The 21,217-nt window shown below is 35.6% G+C and overlaps 1 protein-coding gene across 1 annotated transcript in view; it reads right to left on the reverse strand.

The window, feature by feature from the left end:
• Positions 1-21,217, reverse strand: part of FBXL13 (F-box and leucine rich repeat protein 13) — a 221,294-nt gene that overhangs the window by 114,797 nt on the left and 85,280 nt on the right. The window contains exon 9 of the mRNA XM_033088878.1: positions 19,864-19,996. Coding sequence (XP_032944769.1) covers positions 19,864-19,996 — 133 coding nt within the window. The remainder of the gene's footprint in view (positions 1-19,863; positions 19,997-21,217) is intronic.

The raw sequence follows: 21,217 nt of genomic DNA on the forward strand, positions 1-21,217 counted from the left end.
GGAGCTTTGGCCTGAGGAGCCGGTTTCAGGTTTGGCACACACCCAGGGGCCTAGAAAGCTCCTCTCAGGGAGCAGAGGCCGGTGGATGCCATCTATGCTTTCTCCCTCTACTTTGCTACAGCTCATTGGTTTCTCTCAGAAATAGCTTATATACTTGTCTGGATCCCCGTCTTTTTGCCACTGCTGTCCAGGGGACACCTCCATACTGCCTGGCTCCAGTGGGCAGTGAGGCTTACACTTGTGGTCCCACAGAACTATATATATTTGCTGCTGCCTGAGGGTCTGGCTTCCAATCAGCCTGAATCTAGGTGCTGACTGAGGTCTTGCTTTTTGGGACATTGACGGGTCTTGGCACACCTTCAACTACTGGGAGCTATTAAAAATATTAACAATAGGCTGCTTGGACAATCACAAAGGTTTGAGAGACAACCAAGAGCTAAAGAAGGGTTGAACAACAAGATTCATTTCCATATACTAGGCCATACCTTCAAGACTGGGAGAGGTGGTTGTTGCATTTAATGCATAAGAAACAATACAGAAAGTCATGCAAAATGAAGAAACAAAGAATGCTTCAAGTGAAAAAACAAGATAAAACCTCAGAAAAAACCTTAATGAAATGGAGATAAGTAATTTTCCTGATAAAGAGTTCAAAGTAATAGTTATAACCATGCTCACTGAACACAGAAGAAGAGTGGATGAACACAATGAGAACTTCAACAAAGAGACAGAAAACAGAAGAAAGTACCAAATTGAAGTCATAAAGCTGAAGAATACAATAACTGAACTGAAAAATGCATTAGAGAGATTCAAAGCAGACTAGATGAGGCAGATGAAAGCATGAGTGAACTCAAAGACAAGGCAGTGAAATTCACCCAATCGGAACAGCAAAAAGAAAAAAGAATGAATAAAAAAAGTGAAGATAGCTAACATACCTATGGGACACATCAAGAACACTAACATTCACATTATAGGAGCCCCAGAAAGAGGAGAGAGAGAAAAGGGCAAAAAAAAAGTCTATTTGAAGAAATAACGGCTGAAAACTTCCCTAACCTAGGGAAGGAAGCAGACACCCAGATCCAGGAACCCAAGAGAGTTACAAATAAGATAAAAACAAAGAGACCCACACAAAGATACATTATAATTAAAATGTCAAAAGTTTGTGTTTTTTTGTTTTTTAAAGAGAGAATCTTAAAAGCAGCAAGAGAATTTTAGCAGAAACTGCAGGTCAGAAGGAAGTAACACAATATGTTATTTTGAAAGAAAAAACTTCCCTCCAAGAATACTCTTCTCAGCAAAGTTATCATTAAGATTTGAAGTAGAGATAAAGTTTTCCAGACAAGCAAAAGCTAAGGGGGTTCATCATCACAAAATCAGCCTTATGAGAAATGTTAAAGGGTCTTTAAGCTAAAAAAGAAAGGGTGCTAAATAGTCACAAGAGGAGAGGTACAAGATGGTGAGGTCGGAAGACCCTGAACTAACCTCCTCCCATGAAAACATCGAATCTATACCTATAGACAGAGCAATCCCCCCTGAAGAAGTACTGAGAGCTGAGTGAACAGCTTCTGCACAAAAAAATGAGAAAAACCATATGGAAATGAGTAGGAGAGATGGAGACAGGGTATTGAGGGAAATGCACCCCCAACACACTGACCTGTAGTGGGGGAGTGGGGCATCACTGAGGAGCCTGCACAAAGTCACCCACCCTGGGACGCAGTGACAAAACAGTGGTTTTGCTGCACAATATGGGAAGGAAATCCATTTGCTAGTCCTAGAGCATCTGTGAAATGGGAGGGGAACTGCAGGAACTCTCTCTGGTGTTGCCATTTGTTGCACTGCCCCCTCCCACCACACACACCTTGATCACTTAGGCAGGAGCACAATCCAGGTGCTCTAGCCAAATGGCCAAGGCTATCCCAGTGTGCCCCAGGACCCAGGCCCACACCAGATCCACAGCTCATCCCCAGGATTCCCCATGGCTCACACCTGTTCTAGCTACAGCTCTCACCCACTCCGAGCTTGTTCCCAGGACTTCCCATAGCACAACCCACTTCAGTTATAGCTCCAAGCTTTAGTGTGGCTTGCCCCTGGGACTCCCTGCAATACCCACTCCAGTTAAAGATCTGGGTCCTGGCAGAGCTTGCCCCCATGGCTCCCCTCAGCCTGAGCCTGCTCCAACTGTAGCTCCAGCTGGCCTGCCAAGGCAGTCCCAGGACCACTTGTCCCCAGCACTACCTGAAGCTTACACCTGCCCCAGCTAAAGCTCCAGACCTCAGTGTGGCTTGCCACTGGGACTCTCTGCAGACTGAGTCCAATCTAACTACAGCTCCAACTGGCATGTCACAGTAGTGCTGGATGGGTTGTCCCAAGGACACACCCACTCTAGCTAAAGCTCCAAGCCCCAGAAGCTTGCCCTGGATATTCTACATGGCTTACGCCCACTCAAGCCTGACAAGGAGAACCCAGATTGGCTTGCCCCTGGGTCTCCCTATGGCCTACACTTGCTCTAGCTCCATCTCCACCTGGTCTGCCAAAGACCCCTGACACATGCAAACTACAAAGGGGAAGCTCCTAAACAAGATCAATCCTTCAAGACCAGGAAAGTTTGCTGTTTTGCCTAATTTATAGAAACACACACAGAGGAACAGCCAAAATGAGGAGATAAAGAAATATGTACAGATGAAAAATGAGAACAAAACCCCAGAAGAGAAACTAAGTAAAATTGAGATAAGTCGTTTACCTGATAAAGGGTTCAAAACAATGGTTTTAAAGATGCTCAGCAAATTCAGGAGAGAAATAGATGAACTCAGTGAGAACTTTGACAAAGAGATAAAAAAATATAAAAGAGAACCAATCAGAACTGAAGGATAGAATAACTTAAATGAAAAACACACTAGAGGTAATCAAGAGCAGATTAGATGATGCAAAACAAGTCAGCAAGCTGGAAGACAAGGTAATGGAAATCACCTGATCAGAATAGCAAAAAGAATTTTTTAAAATGAAGATAGTTTAATGTACCTCTGGGACAACATCAAGCATACCAACATTCAAATCATAGGGGTCCAGAAGGAGGAGAGAGAGAGAGAAAGGGACTGAAAACCTATCTGAAGAAATAAAGCCCAAAAACTTCCCTAATCTGGTGAAGGAAACAGACATCCAAGTCTAGAAAGCAGAGTCACAAACAAACAAACAAACAAACCCAGAGAGACCCACACCAAGATATATCATTATTAAAATGCTAAAAGTTAAAGGGAGAATCATAAGAGCAGCATAAGAAAAACAGTTAATTATAAATTAGAGATTCCCCCATAAAAATTAACAGCTAATTTTTCAGCAGAAACTTTGCAGACCAGAAGGAAATGGCACAATATATAAAAAATGATAGAAGGGAGAAAACCTGCAACCAAGATTATTCTACTCAGCAAGGTTATCATTCAGAATTGAAGGAGAGATAAAGTTTCCCAAACAAGCAAAAGCTAAAAAGGAGTTCATCCCCATTAAACTGGCACTACAAGAAAAGTTAAAAGGACTTCTTTAAGTGGAAAATTAAAACTAGAATGTAGGAAAGAAAAAAAAATCTCACTGATAAAGGCAAACATTTAGTAAGAGTAGTGGATCACCCAATTATAAAGCTAGTGTGAAGGTTAAAGGACAAAAGTAGAGAAAGTATATGTAGTTAGAGTAACAAATTAAGGGTTACATACACATGCATGCACACATGCAAAAAATAATGTAAGATATGTCAAAAGCATAAATGGGGGGGTGATTTAAAAAATGTAGTGCTTTTTTGGGACGCCAGATGGCTCAGTTGGTTAGAGCGCGAGCTCTGAACAACAGGGTTGCCTATACAATTCCCACATGGGCCAGTGAGCTGCACCCTCCACAACTAGATTGAAGACAACAAGCTGCCGCTGAGCTGCCAGGGGGCAGCCAGATGGCTCAGTTGTTTCGAGTGCGAGCTCTTAACAACAAGGTTGCCGATTCAATTCCTGTATGGGATGGTGGGCTGTGCCCCCTGCAACTAAGATTGAAAACAGTGACTGAACTTGGAGCTGAGCTGCACCCTCCACAACTAGATTGAAAGACAATGACTTGGAGCGATGAGCCCTCGAGGAACACCCTGTTCCCCAATATCCCGCAATTAAAAAAAAAAAGTAGAGCTTTTAGAATGCGTTCAGACTTAAACAACCATCAATTTAAAATAGACTGCTATAAAGATAGTTTGTTATATATGAGTCTCACGGTAACAACAAAACAAAACACTATAAAAGATATAAAAAAAAAAAAAGAAAGAAAAGAAAAGAAAAGGGAACCCAAACAAATCACTAAAAAACATCATAAGTTTACAAAAAGAGAGAGCAAGAGAAGAAGAAAGGAATAAAAAAGAACTACGATAACAACGAGAAAACAATTAATAAAATGACAATAAGTACATACCTATCTATAATTACTTTAAATAAATGCTCCAATAAAGAAACATAGGGTGGTTGAATGGATAAAAAGCAAAACCCATACATATGCTCCCTACAAGAGACCCACTTCAGGTTGAAACACACAGAAACTGAAAATGAAGGGATGGAAAAAGATATTTCATGCAAATGGAAATTTAAAAGAAAGCTGAGGTAGCAATACTTATATCAGACTAAATAGACTTTAAAACAATGACAGTAACGAGACAAAGAAAAGCAATTCATAACGATAAAAGTGTCAATCCAAAAACAGGATATAACACTTGTGAACATCTCCACACCCAATGTAGGAGCACCTAAATATATAAAGCAAATATTAACAGACATAAAGGGAGAGATTGACAGTAAGACAGTAATAGCAGGGGACTTTAACACCACACTTACATCAATGGATCCATTATCCAGACAAAATAAACAGAGAAACAGTAACCTTAAAAGACACATTAGATAAGATGGACTTAAGAGATATTTATAGAACATTCTACTGCAAAATAGCAGAATACACATTATTTTTCAAGTGCACATGAAACATTTTCCTGGATAGACCACATGCTAAGCCACAAAACAAGTCTCAGTAAATTAAAGGAGACTGAAATCATATCAAGCATTTTCTCTGATCATAATGATATGAAACTAGAAATCAATTAGAAGTGGAAAAGCTCAAACAAGTGGAGTCCAAACAACATGCTACTAACAATCAATGGGTTAATGAATAAATGAAGGAAGTAATAAAAAAAAAATCTTGAAACAAATGAAAATAGAAACACACTGATCCAAAATCCCTAGCACAGCAAAAGAATTCTAAGAGGGAAATTCATAACAATACAGGCCTACCTCCAGAAACAAGAAAAATCTCCAACAATCTAACCTTACACCTAAAGGAACTACAAAAAGAAAAACAGAGTCCAAAGTGAGTAAAAGAAAGAAAATAATAAATATCAGAGTGGAAATAAATTAAATAAAGACTAAACAACAACAACAACAATAGATCAATGAAACTAAGAGCTGACTCATTGAAAAACTAAACACAACAGATAAACCTTTAGCCAGACTCACCGAGAATAAGAGAAGGCCCAAATAAATAAAATCAGAACTGAAAGAAGAAAAGTGAAAAACAACGCCACAGAAATACAACGGATTATAAAAGTCTGCTATGCACAATTATGCAGTATAGCAACAAATTGGACAACCTAGAAAAAATAGATAAATTGCTAGAAACATGTAATCTTCCAAGACAGAATCAGGAAGAAACAAAACATGAACAGAAATATTAGTAGAAACAAAATTGAATTAGTAATCAAAAATCTTCCCAGAAACAAAAGTCCATAACCAGACAACTTCACTGGTGAATTCCACCTAACATTCAAAGACATTTAATACCTATCCTTCTCAAACTCTTTACAAAAAATTGAGAAAAAGGAACACTTCCAAACTCATTTTATAAAGCCAGCATTACCCTGAAACTGAAACCAGACTAGGATGCTACAAGAATATTATAGGCCAATATCCCTAATGAAGATAGATGAAAAAAATCCTCTGCAAAATAATAGCAAAACTAATTCAACAATACATTAAAAGGATCATTTACCATGATTAAGTGAGACCTATTCCTACGATGCAAGGATGGTTCAACATCCAAAAATCAATCAAAATGAAACACCACATTAACAAAATGAAGGCTAAAAATCCTATGATTGATCTCAGGTGCTGAAAAAGCATTTGAAAACATTCAACATCCAGTTATGATAAAAACTCTCAGCAAAGTGGGTATAGAGAGAATGTACCTTAATATAATAAAGGCCATATATGACAAGCCCATAGCCAACATCATACTCAATGTTTTTAGAAACCTGAAAGCTTTTCCTCTAAGATCAGGAATGAGACAAAGATGCCCATTCTCCTGGTCAGAGCAATTAAGCAAGTAAAAGAAATAAAAGGCATCAGAATTGGAAAGGAAGAAGTAAAATGGTTGTGTCATGCAGATGACATGATATTGTATATAGGAAACCCTAAAGTTTCCACCAAAAAATTCTTAGAACTAAATGAATTCGGTCAAGTGGCAGGATACAAAATCAATATATAAAAATATGTTGCTTTTTTATACATTAATACAAAACTATTCAGAAAGAGAAATTAAGGAAACATTCCCATTTACAATTGAATCAAAAAATAAAACACCTAGGAATAAATTTAACTAAGGAGGTAAAAGACCTGTACACTAAAAACAACAAGACCTTGATGAAAGAAATTGAAGACACAAATAAATGGAAAGATATTCAGTGCTCATGGATTGGAAGAATTAAATATTATTAAAATGTCCATACCGCCCCCTAAAATATACAGATTCAATGCAATACCTATTAACATTCCAATAACATTTTTCACAAAAAGAGGACAATCTAAAAATTTGTATAGAACCACAAAATACACTGAAATCCAAAGTAATTATGAGGAAGAACAACAAAGCTGGAGGCATCACACTCCCTGATTTCAAACTATATTAAAAAGACATAATAATCAAAACCATAAAAACAAGCACATAGATTAATGAAACAGACTAGAAAGCCCAGAAATAAACCCACTCACATATGTTCAATTAATTTATGACAAAGGAGCCTAGAATATTCAATGGGGAAAGGACAGTGTCTTTTTAAAAATGTGTTGAGAAAACTGGATAGCAACAGGCAAAAGGGCATTTGTTTAGTGAAATAAATCAGACAGAGAAAGACAAAACCCATCGAGATCATAGATACAGAGAACAGATTGGTGGTTGCCAGAGCTTGGGGGAGGGGAATGGGGGGATGGAAGAAATGGGTGAAGGTCGACAAAAGGTACAAACTTCCCGTTATAAAAATAAATAAGTCCTGGCAATATAATGTACACTATGGTGATTATATTATAGTTAATAACATCATATTACATATTTGAAAGTTGCTAAGACAGTGTATCTTAAAAGTTCTCATCACAAGACAAATGTTAACTAGACTTACTGTTTTGATCACTTCACAATGTGTACACATTTGAATCATTATGTCATACACCTGAAACTAATAATGTTGTATGTCAATTATACCTTAATAAACATTTTAAAAAGCTAAAAAATATCTATTTAATATGTATAGGAAACCAAGAGAATAGGAAGCTGGAAGTATTGCCAGAGCTGATATTTCAGGAAATGACTCTGGATTGTGAAGGTCGAACCACTCTGCCCATTTTACTAGCAGTTTGGGTCAGGGGTAAAGACTGGAGATACTGGTTCTCAATGTAAATCTTCACTATGAGATATTAAAGGCAGCTGTTAAATGTGAAGTGTTATGTGAGAGGTGGAGTAAATTCACTTATTGTTCATGAGTGTTCAGTGTAGAATATTAAGGATACGAGACACAAAACAGCCAAAAGTTGATGGTGGACAAAGCCTAGGTGGGACTTCAGTAGGAGACAAAAGCATGCAGTGGGGACATGAGGGATCTGGAGAGAAATGAGGAGATTAAATCTGATTCAGAGAAAGGCTCCAAGTTACCCCCTAGTTTAATATGAGAGGTTAGTTAGGGATTTTATTGGTTGATTTTCATATTCAGTATCATCCTCCTGGGATCTACTGAAAATAAAGCTCTGGAACACATTGCAATAGAATTTGGTCCAGACCATCCAAAAATAAGTATGTTGAAGTTGCAAATATCTCCCAGGGTTTAAATAGAAGTACATTTTTGTAACCTTAAGATTTGCCCTCTCTTGTACCAGAGCTTATACTTTTTCAGGAAAGCATAGTTGATCAATGATGAAATGAACAATTAGGTACTTCCTCTTCTGCCAATTTCTTACTTGACAGTTTAATAACTTTTGACCTTCCATTTGTTCAATAGCTAATGAAGTTCAGGAGATTAAAAAAAAATAAGTTATCTTATGGTAGTCAAAAATATGATAATCCTGAGAGCTACATAATTGAACATGTATATATTTGGATAAATACTTAAGTTTTTTCTTTTTTTTTTTTTAAACTTTCCTGCTAATCATAGGATTCTCTGATTTTTCTGAAATAAATAAAATTTACTGAAAGCTGAGGTCTCCTGAGTCCTAAAACTGAATCAGCTCTGACCTAATGCCTGGTTATTGGGAAAGATTCAACATTCAACAGTTCATATTTTTCGTTTACTAACCATTCCCTCCTCTGGAGCTTACACCCTGGATCAATTAATGTCTGTTTCTGAGAAATCTGAGCAAGTCTCCTACTCTGACAATAGAAGCAATTCAATAATGAGACTCTATTTGCCTAAAGTCTGTGACACATCGAGGCTCCTTTCTGCAGGAGGTGGGGTGCTGATGAGTGGCAGGGGATATAATATGTGACTAACAAATTAGTATCAATGCTAAAATTAGTAATAATAACTCACATGGTGGTGGATAAACTAGAAAATTAGTTCATAAATTATGTTCAAAACATTTTCAGTATTGTATGCTATGAATTCTAGAAACATAAACATGTAATCTAATCCTAGAGGTATTCACAAGTCAAAGCTTCTACTGAATTGCTCTCATCTTGTCAGTGGTTGAGTGGGTGGAGAAAAACCGCCAACAGTCAAGTGGGGCTTTCCATCCCTACTATATCTGTCTTCCTCAGACCCAACAACAGGGCTGCTGAACTTAGAAATCACTCTCTGTACCCTTGCCAAATGTTTGCTCAAGTGTTTGAGAGTACATATACTTGTGAAAATAAATAAAGGAAACTTCAGTTAAAATGAGGTTCAGAAGGGGGTGCTCTCACACATACACCACTCATTACAGCCCAGAAAACCCAGGAGAAGAAGGAAGATAAGAAGTATTCTGACAAGGGAGGACATTTTTCACACAGAAATTCCTTCTCTTGCTTTTAAAAAAAGGAAGGCAGATCCCTCTTGGCCCAGCAACAACACACTAATCACTGCATGCAGCCAACGAGAAACTGCCACAACCTCGAACTCTTGTTCTTTTTGAACTTGTGTTCAAAACAACACTCTCCAATTTCCTTCTAAAAACCTAATAAAAGGTAACCTTCTCTTTGTCTCTTTGGGCTTGGCGGTGGCTCTCCATAGCTTGATTGTCCCGAATTGCAATGCTCTGCTATTCCTGAAAAACACATTCTGCTGGCAAAATAACTGGCTGTTTTATTTTTGAGGTCGACACACACTGCACACTTAACTCTCACAATATTTTAACAAGCATTTCCTGCCCTGCCCTCATTTTCCTTTTAAACATTTTAAGATAACATTTTAAAGTTCATTCTTCTAAAGTTGTTGAAAACAGACGGATTACAAGTACAACTCTTGTTGAGGCCATTTAGCTAAACAGCCCAAAGGATCAGCCAATATTTATCTCCAATCTAACAAGCAGAAAACCAAACTTCTTTCCAGAAATGTGTGTAATTCTAGACACCCCAACAGATGAACTGACCTTAGCTGTGGGGGAAAATTAAAAACCTGAAACATCTCTGAGATTGGCTTTTTATCTTTGGTATATTCATGGTTGCTGGAATACAAACTGATTTTATTAAATAATTTTTGGCAAATAAAAAATATCACAATGATGAGATAGGTATTACATTTACTTCCTTTAAAAAATCAAGGTCTACTCAAGCTTGCATGCTTAATTGTTTCTATGATAAAGACATTTCTACTAAGAATTACATTTCCAGATAAATACAAAATAAAATTTTTTTAAATGATATCAAAAAATTTAAAGTAAGACAATATTTTTAGGCTATCTTGAACCTCAGATACAAATACAAAATATATGATACATTTAAGATATATCACTATCTGATATAATGAACAAATGGTCAATATGCCCATTGCATAGTACAGAATTTGACTTAAGTATTTTTATTATTTGACCCCCTATGTATTCCCTACACAGATTGCAACTTCATGTTGCCCATTTCCTTACCATTCTGAACTTCCCAGGGGACTTTGTGCTTAGGCATCAGTAAAAGTCTTTATGTTGAAGCAAGTAACAAATCCAGAAAAGTTAAAAAAAGGAAGTTTATAACTGTAAATGTCTATATTTAAAAAGAAGATATACCTTAAATCAATAGACTTACATCTTAAGAAACTAGAAAGAGAAGAGCAATAAAACCCAAAGCAAGCAGAATAATAAAGACTGGGGTGGAAATAAACTAAAAAATAGAAAAACAATAGACAGAATCAATGAAAATATAAGTTGGTTGAACACCCATATTCATAGCAGCATTATTCACAATAGCCAAAAGTGGAAGCAACCTAAATAGTCAGTGATGGATGAATAAACTGTGGTATATACATCCAATGGAGTATTATTCGCTCTTAAAAAGTTTTTTTGGTGTGTTTTTTTTGTCTATTGTTTTTTGTTTTCTTGCTTTTTGCTCATGTGCCCTTTTTTTTCAGGGTAAGAAAAATCCTCATTTAAAAAAATTTACTTTCCAATTATAGTTGACATACAATATTATATTTGATTCAGGTGTACAACATAGTGGACATTTATATACCTTATGAAGTGATCATCCTGCTAAGTCTAGTATCCATCTGAAACCATGCTTGGTTATTACAATATTGACTATATTCCTTATGTTGTACATTCCTGTAACTATTTCCATACCTGGCAATTTGTACTTTATAATCCCTTTCAACTTTTTTATCCATCCTCCCAAACCCCCCTTTCCTGGCAACCATAAATTTGTTCTCTGTATTTATGAGTTTGTTTCTGTTTTCTTTGTTCATTTATTTTGTTTTTCAGATTCCACATATCAGTGAAATAATATGGTATTTCTCTTTCTCTTTCTGACTTATTTCACTTAGTAAAATATCGTCTAGGCCCATCCATGTTGTTGCAAATGGTAAGATTTTATTATTTTTTTATGGCTGAGTGATATTGAATTGTGTATATGTACCACTTTTTTTTTAAGTTACTTAAAAGCAACAGAGACTAATTTTTTTAAAAAAATTTTTAATTGGGGTATATTGGGGAGCAGTGTGTTTCTCCAGGGCCCATCAGCTCCAAGTTATTGTCCTTCAATCTAGTTGTGGAGGGCACAGCTCAGTCGCAGTCTTCAATCTTTAGTTGCAGAGGGCGCAGCCCACCATCCTTTGCAGAAATTGAACCGGCAACCTTCTTATTAAGAGTTTGACCTCTAACCAACTGAGCCATCCAGCTGCCCCTCCAGCAGCTCAGTGGCAGCTCGTTGTCTTCAGTCTAATTGTGGAGAGTGCAGCTCACTGGCCTATGTGGGACTCGAGCTGGCAGCCCTGCTGTTCAGAGCTCACACTCTAACCAACTGAGCCATCTGGCTGCCCCTGTACAACTTCTTTATTCATTCATCAATCAATGGACACTTAGGTTGCTTCCATATTTTACCTATTGTAAATAGAGCTGCAATGAACATAGGGGTGCATATACCTTTTTAAATTAGTGTTGTGGATTTTTTGGATAAATATCCAGAAGTAGAATTGCTGGGTCATAAGGTAGTTCTAATTTTAATGTTTGGAGGAACCTCCATACTGCTTTCCATAGTGACTACAACAATTTGCAATCCCAGCAACATAGTGCACAATTGTTCCCTTTTCTCTATATCCTCACCAACACTTGTTTGTTGATTTATTGATGATAGCCATCCTGATAGGTGTGAGGTGATATCTCATTGTGGTTTTTATTTGCATTTCTCTGATGATTAGTGATGTTGAGCATCTTCTCATATGTCTATTGGCCATCTGTATATTCTCTTTAGAGAAATGTCTATTCAGGTCCTCTGCCCACTTTTTAATTGAATTGTTTGCTTGTTTGGTGTTGAGCTGTATGAGGTTTTTTTTTTTAATAGATTTTGGATATTAACCCCTTATCAGATGCATCATTGGGAAATATCTTCTCTCATTCAGTAGGATGTCTTTTCATTTTGTTGGTCGTTTTCTTTCCTGTGAAAAAACTTTTTAGTTTGATGTAGTCCCATTTGTTTTTCTTTTGTTTCCCTTGCCTGAGGAGATATATCAGTAAAAATATTACTAAGAGTTATGCCTGAGAGTTTACCTGCTATATTTTCTTCTAGGAGTTTTATGGTTTGGGAATCTTACATTTAAGTTTTTAATCCACTTTTAGTTTATTGTTGTATATCCCATGAGAAGGTGGTGCAGTTTCATTTGTTTTTTTGTGTGTGTGTCTGTCCAGTTTCCCGAGCACCATTTTTTAAAATAGATTTTTACCCCAATGTAAATTCTTGCTTCTTTTGTTGTAGATTAAATGACCATTTAGGCATGGGTTTATATCTGGGCTCTCTATTCTGTTCTATTGATGTATATGTCTGTTTTTATGCCCATACCATGCTGTTTTGATTACTATGGCCTTATAGTACAATTTGATATCAGGGAGAGTGATACATCCAGCTTTGTTCTTCTTTCTCAGGATTGCCATGGCTATTCGGGGTCTTTTATGATTCCATATAAATTCTAGTATTATTTGTTCTAGTCCTATGAAAAATGTCATTGGCATTTTGATAGGGTTGCATTGAATCTATACACTGTTTTGTGTAGGATGGACATTTTAACTATATTAATTTTTCGTATCCATGAGCATGGTATATGTTTCCATTTATTTGTATCTTCTTAATTTCTCTCTTCAATGTCTTATAATTTTCTGAATACAGGTCTTTTAATTCCTTGGTTACATTTATTCCTAAATATTTTATTACTTTTTTTGATGCAATTGTAAGTGGGATTGTTTTCTTAATTTCTCTTTTTGATAGTTTGTTGATAAGTAAAATGCAAACAATTTCTGAATATTAATTTTGTATCCTTCTAAAATCATTTATCAGGTCTACTAGTTTTTTGGGGTGGAATCTTTGGGGTTCTCTATATGTTGTATCATGTCATCTGCAAATAATGACAGTTTTACTTCTTTCTCATTTGGATGCCTTTTAGTTCTTTTTCTTGTCAGATTGCTGTGTCTAGGACTTCCAGTACTATGTTGAATAAAAGTAGTGAAAGTGGGCATCCTTTTCTTGTTCCTGATTTTAAAGAAAAAGTGTTGAGCTTTTCACTGTTGGGTATGTTAGCTGTGGGTTTGTCATATATGACTTTTATTATGTTGAGGTGTGTTCCCTCTATTGCCATTTTACTCAGAGATTTTATTATAAATGGTTGTTGAACTTTGTCAAATCCTTTTTCTGCATTTATTGATATAATCATATGATTTTTATCCTTCATTTTGTTTACGTGGTATATCACATTGATTGATTTGCAGATATTGAAACAGCGTTGCATCCCAGGAATAAATCCCAGTTGATCGTAGTGTGTGATCTTTTTAATGTATTGCTGAATTTGGTTTGCTAACATTTTGTCGAGGAATTTTGCATTTATATTCATCAGGGATATTGGCTATAATTTTCCTTATCAGGATAATGCTGGCCTCATAAAATGAGTTTGGGGGCCTTCCCTCCTCTTTAATTTTTGGAATAGTTTGAGAGGGATAAGTATTAATTTTTCTTTGAATGTTTGTTAAAATTCCCCTGTGAAGCCATCTGGTCTAGGACACTAATTTTGGGGGAGCGTTTGATTACTGGTTCGATCCTATTAGTAGTTATCAGTCTGTTCATATTTTTTGTTTCTTCCTGATTCAATCTTGGAAGATTGTACATTTCTAGGAATTTATCCATTTCTAAAAGTAAGGAAATTCTGAGAAATACTACAACTGGGGACATTACACTAAGTGAAATTAGCCAGTCACAAAAGGGCAAATGTTATATGATTCCATGTATATGAGGTGTCCAGAGTATTCAAATCCATAAAGATAGAAAGTAAAACAGTGGTTGGCAAACTGGAGGGAAGGGATGTACAGAGTTAGTGTTGAATGGTTCAGAGTTTCAGAGAAAAAGTTCTGGAGATGGATGGTGATGATGGTTGCACTACAGTGTGAATGTACTTAATGTCACAGAACTGTACACTTAAAATGGTTAAAAGTGGTTAATATGGTCATTTTTATGTTATGTATATTTTACTACAATTAAAAAAGTAAAAAGTTTTTTTTTTTTTTTAGCATCACTAAAGCAGTTTATTGGCCTAATTACAATTTTTTTTTATTAATTTATTTTTAATTTATTGGGGTGACAATTGTTAGTAAAATTACATAGATTTCAGGTGTGCAATTCTGTATCACATCATCCATAAATCACACTGTGTGTTCACCACCCAGAGTCAGCTCCCCTTCCATCACCATACATTTGATCCCCCTCACCCTCATCCCCCACCCCCCAACCCCCTTACGCTCTGGTAACCACCAAATTACGTTCCCCAGATTAATTTTCAAACCCCGTGGCCATCCTGTGGTCACCGACTGCCCTCCAATCCCCTCCCCCTCCCCCCCACCCCCCACCCCTCCCGCCCATCTAGCAACCCTCAGTTTTTCCTCATTGTCTCCCAAACTGTTTCTGATTAGTTCATTCACTTATTCTTTTCTTTAGAATCCGCAAATAAGTGAGATCATATGGTACTTATCTTTCTCTGTCTGACTTATTTCACTTAACATAATGTTCTCTAGATCCATCCATGTTGTTGCAAATGGTAAGATTTCTTTCTTCTTTATGGCTGCATAATACTCCATTGTATAAATGTACCACAGTTTCTTAATCCAGTCATCTACCGATGGGCATTTTGGTTGTTTCCATGTCTTAGCTATTGTGTATAGTGCTGCAATAAACATAGGAGTGCATAAAGATTTTTGAAGTTTTGGATTTCTCCGGATAGATACCTAGGAGTGGAATTGCTGGATCATAAGGTAGTTCCATTTTCAGATTTTTGAGATACCTCCATACTGTTTTCCATAGTGGCTGCACCAATCTGCAATCCCACCAGCAGTGCACAAGTGTTCCCTTTTCTCCACATCCGCGCCAGCACTTGTTGTTTGTTGATTTATTGATGATAGCCATTTTGACTGGGGTGAGGTGGTATCTCATTGTGGTTTTTATTTGCATTTCTCTGATGGTTAGTGAGGTTGAGCATTTCTTCATATGTCTGTTTGCCATCTGTATGTCCTTTTTAGAAAAATGTCTCTTCAAGTCCTCTGCCCATTTTTTAATTGGATCGTTTGTTTTTTTGGAGTTGAGTTGAGTGAGTTTTCCATAGATTTGTGATGTTAATCCCTTATCAGATATATCATTGGCAAATATCTTTTCCCATTCAGTAGGATCCCTTCTTGTTTTATTGATGGTTTCCTTTGCTGTGAAAAAATTTTTAGTTTGATATAATCCCACATGTTTATTTTTTCTCTTAGTTCCCTCGAGCGAGGGTATATATCAGTAAAAATCTTACTCCGGGTAATGTCTGAGAAGTTTCTTCCTATATTTTCTTCTAGGTATTTTATGGTTTCAGATCTTACATTTAAGTCTTTAAGCCATTTTGAATGTATTTTTGTATATGGTGTAAGGAGGTGGTCCAACTTCATTTTTTTGCATGTGTCTGTCCAGGTTTCCCAGCACCATTTATTGAATAGACTGTCATTACTCCATCGTACATTCTTGCTTCCATTGTCGTAGATTAAATGGCCATATAGGCGTGGATTTATTTCTGGACTCTCTATTCTGTTCCATTGATCTATGTGTCTGTTTTTATGCCAGTACCATGCTGTTTTGATTACTGTAGCCTTGTAGTATAATTTGAAGTCAGGTATTGTTATACCTCCCACTTTGTTCTTATTTCTCAAGATTGCCTTTGCTATTCGGGGTCTTTTATGGTCCCATATAAATTTTAGGATTATATGTTCTATTTCTGTGAAAAACGACATTGGCAGTTTGATAGGAATTGCATTGAATATGTATATTGCCTTAGGCAGTATGGACATTTTAACTATATTAATTCTTCCTATCCATGAACATGATATGTGTTTCCATCTATTTATATCTTCCTTCATTCTTTTCTTCAGTGTCTTATAATTTTCTGAGTATAGATCTTTTACTTCTTTGGTTAAATTTATTCCCAGGTGTTTTATAGTCTTTGGAGCGATTGTAAATGGGATTGTTTTTTTAATTTCTCCTTCTGATGTTTTATTATTGGTATATACAAATGCCACTGATTTCTGAATATTAATTTTGTATCCTGCTACTTTACTAAATTCATCTATCAGCTCTAATAGCTTCTTGGTGGAGTCTTTAGGGTTCTCTATATATAGTATCATATCATCTGCATACAATGATAACTTTACTTCCTCCTTACCAATCTGGATGCCTTTTATTTCTTTTTCTTGTCTGATTGCTGTGGCAAGAACTTCCAGAACTATGTTGAATAGAAGCGGAGATAGTGGGTATCCTTGCCTTGTTCCTGATCTTAGGGAGAATGGTTTTAGCTTTTCCCCATTGAGTATGATGTTAGCTGTGGGTTTGTCATATATGGCCTTTATTATGTTGAGATAAGATCCCTCTATTCCCACTTTCTTAAGGGTTTTTATCATAAATGGCTGTTGGATTTTATCAAATGCTTTTTCTGCATCTATTGATATGATCATGTGATTTTTATTTTTCATTTTGTTAATGTGGTGTATCACATTAATAGATTTGCGGATGTTGAACCACCCCTGCATACCAGGGAAAAGTTTGTTGTTTGAAATGATCAACAAATTGACAAACCTTTAGCTAAACTGACCAAAAACCAAGAGGGGAGGACCAAAATTTCTAAAATCAGAAATGAAAGTTCATACTTTACTATTTGCTTTAAAGGAATAAAAAGGATTATAAAATAATGTTATAATATAGTGAATAATATTTTTAAACCTATGTATAGTGTCAAATGGGTACTAGACTTACTGGGGAGATCACTTCATAAATTATATAAGTTCTGGCCCGAGCAAGTAAAGAAATAAAAGGCAGAATAGATATGGGTTATGGGGAGGGGGATGATGAAAATGTTTTGGAATTAGATAGTGGTGATGGCTATGCAACATTGTGAATACAATAAAAACTAAATTTTACTCTTTAAATAGGCAAAATTTAAAATTTTTAATTGCGTGAATTTTGTCTCAATTAATAAATAAATTGAAGTTTCCAGAGCTACAAGCCCTGCCGTTTCTTAGAAACTCATTTCACTGTTCAACCACCACTGCTATCATAAAAATGTTAGGTCAAACCAAAACCTCAAATGTCACATCTTGAATTCATTTTTTCTAAAAACCACAAATTTCTTTAATAGTATCTTTTTATATATCTTTATATATATAGATATAGAATACATATTCTGTATGTATTCTATATATATATTCTATATATATGGATATATATGGGGGGGACAGATAGTGTTTTGGTCGCTGATACATTAATGTTTATAATTCTTTTGTTTACTTTTATTACTAAAATAGTAATAAATTGTTCCAAGATGGCATACTAAACACATGTTTTATCTTTCTTCTCCTGCCCAAATTCCAAGAAAGAAGAATTTTTTTCAAAAACCTGTAATATTCTTGGAAAACAAAGCAGAATGGTCTTGGTGGATCAGAAATTAACAGTTCCTAAAAATCCAAAGGCAGACATGACCAGATTGAATGAAGAATGTGTAGAAGATGACTGCTATAAAAGTGGGAATAACACTATATCTCTCTATGTAGTGTATCTGAGAAATTAAGATATAATAATATTAACACTATTCTCATTAAAAATATGAAAAATAGGAGTCAAGAATAAGACAAGATGGACGCATATCCCTGCTATTGAAAATAAGAACTAAAATACATAATAATAGAAATGAATGAAAATAAAACTATTAATATTTCTAGATGATATGATAGTCTACCTAGAAAACCTAAAAGAATCAACAGACAAACCAATAAAATCAAGAAGAGAGTTTAATACTTGATTATATATCTTTCGTCAGCACCAGCAATAACCAATCAGAATGAATCCATTTTGTACATTTTATTTCTTTTTTCAATTAAAAAATACAGATAAAGTTGACACTCCTTCTGAGCCTGTTCCCCATTTCATTCAACTCTCTCCAACTCAGAGGTAACCATTGTCTTGCATTTGGAGTTTTTCATTCCCATGCATGCTTGTCATATTTTGCTCTGTGTGTGTGTGTGTGTGTGTGTGTGTGTCTTTAAATACGCATATTATTAAAATTATTTCAAAATATAAAGTAAAGTATTATTATTTTGCACATTGAGAAATTGTGTACAAATGGTATTCGATTATATATACCATTCTGCAACTTGCTTTCATCCATCAATATCTGTAGATTCATTTATGTTGATATTTACATATGTTTAGGGCATTCTTTCTGATCATGTAAAATCAATATGGATGTACACTTTCTGAAATTTTTTTCTCTCATTTCCAGAAATATGTCTGGACAGTATAAAATGCACCTCAAGGGATATATGGATTAATGCAATGGACTGAATGTTTTTGTCCCCTCAAAATTCATATGTTGCAATCTTAACCCCCAAAGTGATGGTATGAGGAGGTAGAGCCTCCAAGAAGTAATTAGGCCATGAGGGTGGTGATCTTATGAATAGGATTAGCGCCCTTTTACAAGGAAACCCAGAGAGCTCTCTCACCCTCTCTCTGCCAGTTGAGGACATAACAAGAAATAGGCCGTCTGCAACTGTGAAGAGGGCCCTCACCAGAAGCTTACCATGCTGGCGTCCTGATATCAAACTTCCAGTCTCTAGAACCGGGAGAAATACGTTTCTGTTGTTTATACTAAGCCACCAAGTCTATGAAACTTTATTGTAACAGCCTTACTAAGACAGTTAAAAACAAATATCACAATGAAAGTACAAAGCAGTTTGGAAAAAAAATTGGACATAACTTCAATGTCCATCAGTAGAAAGAAAGTTAAATACTTTATGGTACATCCATACGATGGAAAATAATTTTAAGTATTTAAAAACAATTTAGTAGATCTATATGTACTGACATGGAAAAAATTCCAAGATGTAAAGCAATATGGTCCCTTTTATGTTGAAATTTTTAATTGAGTATTTTTAATTACATATATGTAAATATGTTTTAGAAAAACAGTTACAAAACTGATAATATGGAGTACTTTTGAATAAATGAATGAGTTTGAGGGAGACAAAGGGAGGTTTTTGCTTTTACTGTATATCATTAGAATTTTAAAAATAAGAATATGTTCTTATATATAGATATATACATTTTTAGGAGATAAATTGATGATACATAGATAGACAAATGCTAGACAAAAAGAAAAAACGTGGTCAGTTAGAATGAACAAAGAACCAGCTCCCTCAGTATACAATCCAGTAAAAGCTCACTACATTGTAAGCTTTTTAGATGATTCTGATTTGCATTCTTATGGCCTAAAACTGTAACTGAAGTTTCCATTCTATTTTTACTTTTCTTCATATTTGTTTAATTAAAACACAGGAAAGCAAGACAAACAGTTGTAATTAACATACTTACTGACAGATTTCAAAGTTTTCACTCGGAGAAGACAACCATGAAAATTCAAGCGCAGTACATTTAGACGCCACCTTTGCAAAGCAGACACTATATATTTATCTGTGATCATATCTTTTACTGAGGAAAAATCAATCTAAAAAGGGAAAACAAAAGACATTAAGAAATGAAAAGATCTTTTGCATGTAAACTTTAAAAAATATTTTTAAAGCATCAAGGACTAAAATTTATCACATCACTCATTTTGGGGGGGCGGTGTTGTTTTTCATGGTCATTACCAGTTTTAATTATGAACAGATTTTCTTTTTTGTGGTCATTCCTGGATTTAATTACAGACAGATTCAAAATTTCCAGTACATGTTGACAGCCATGAGGGTCGGGGGCTCACATCCACCCCACACCAACCTGGTCAATTGTCTTGAAGTGGCCTGGATACCCCCATCATCCCAGGTGAGCCCCAAGACTTCAATGTCAATGCAATCTGAGTTGATTATTAATGAGTTTCTGCTTTTTGTTGTATGAGCACAGAACATATTGAGTCCTTGACTATGGGAAAGACAATTTAAAGTGTGTAGTTTACAATGGCTTTTACATAATTTATAATTTGGAAGAGCAACCAATGGATGGCGGGGGGAGGAAGTGGAACAAGGGAGAAAAAAAAAGTATCATCCGTGAAAAGAGCAGTCATCAGGGATAATACATGCTTATTTTTTGGTTGTTGGCTGAGACCCATCCCCAGTGTCTCTTGGGAATGAGAAAAACAGGCAAATTCTAGGTTACAAGAACAGTACCAAACTAGTATAACACAAGAATAGTACAGATGTACCAGCCTAGAAGCTCATATGAGAAAATGCTAAGTGTATGTGTGTCTATGTGCATGCAAACACACTAAGATTATCAAATAAATTTTGTTTACGCATTGAGTATTTTAGCCCTCTTTCATGCTCAGTTGTTTCTTCCTTTACTCCATATTTTGGGCTGCTTTATTATGTTTTTTGAACTAAAATAGTAGCTAGTATTTATTGCCTACTGCTTACATACAGACTGTACACTCAGGACTTTACTTGCATTTTCTCAATTTATCTCTGGTAAGCCTAACATATACAATGGAGCTTTGTTTCAATCCAAAAATAATACTCAATTTATTTCTACCATTTAAATAAGAAAATACTAATAACTTATCTACTTACTAATACCTAATAACTTAAAATAACATTATCTTTTTATCTCATCTTGTAGGCTTGTGTCTGCACAAAAGAGAAACAAGTGCGCCTACTCTTGGTGGCCACAAAGTGGGGCGCAGGGAAGAAGGCTGTCATTGCTATGTTTGGCTTAACAACAGTCCGTCTCCTTTAAG

This window comes from Rhinolophus ferrumequinum, chromosome 20 (genome assembly GCF_004115265.2).
Source record: "Rhinolophus ferrumequinum isolate MPI-CBG mRhiFer1 chromosome 20, mRhiFer1_v1.p, whole genome shotgun sequence".
NCBI lineage: Eukaryota > Metazoa > Chordata > Mammalia > Chiroptera > Rhinolophidae > Rhinolophus > Rhinolophus ferrumequinum.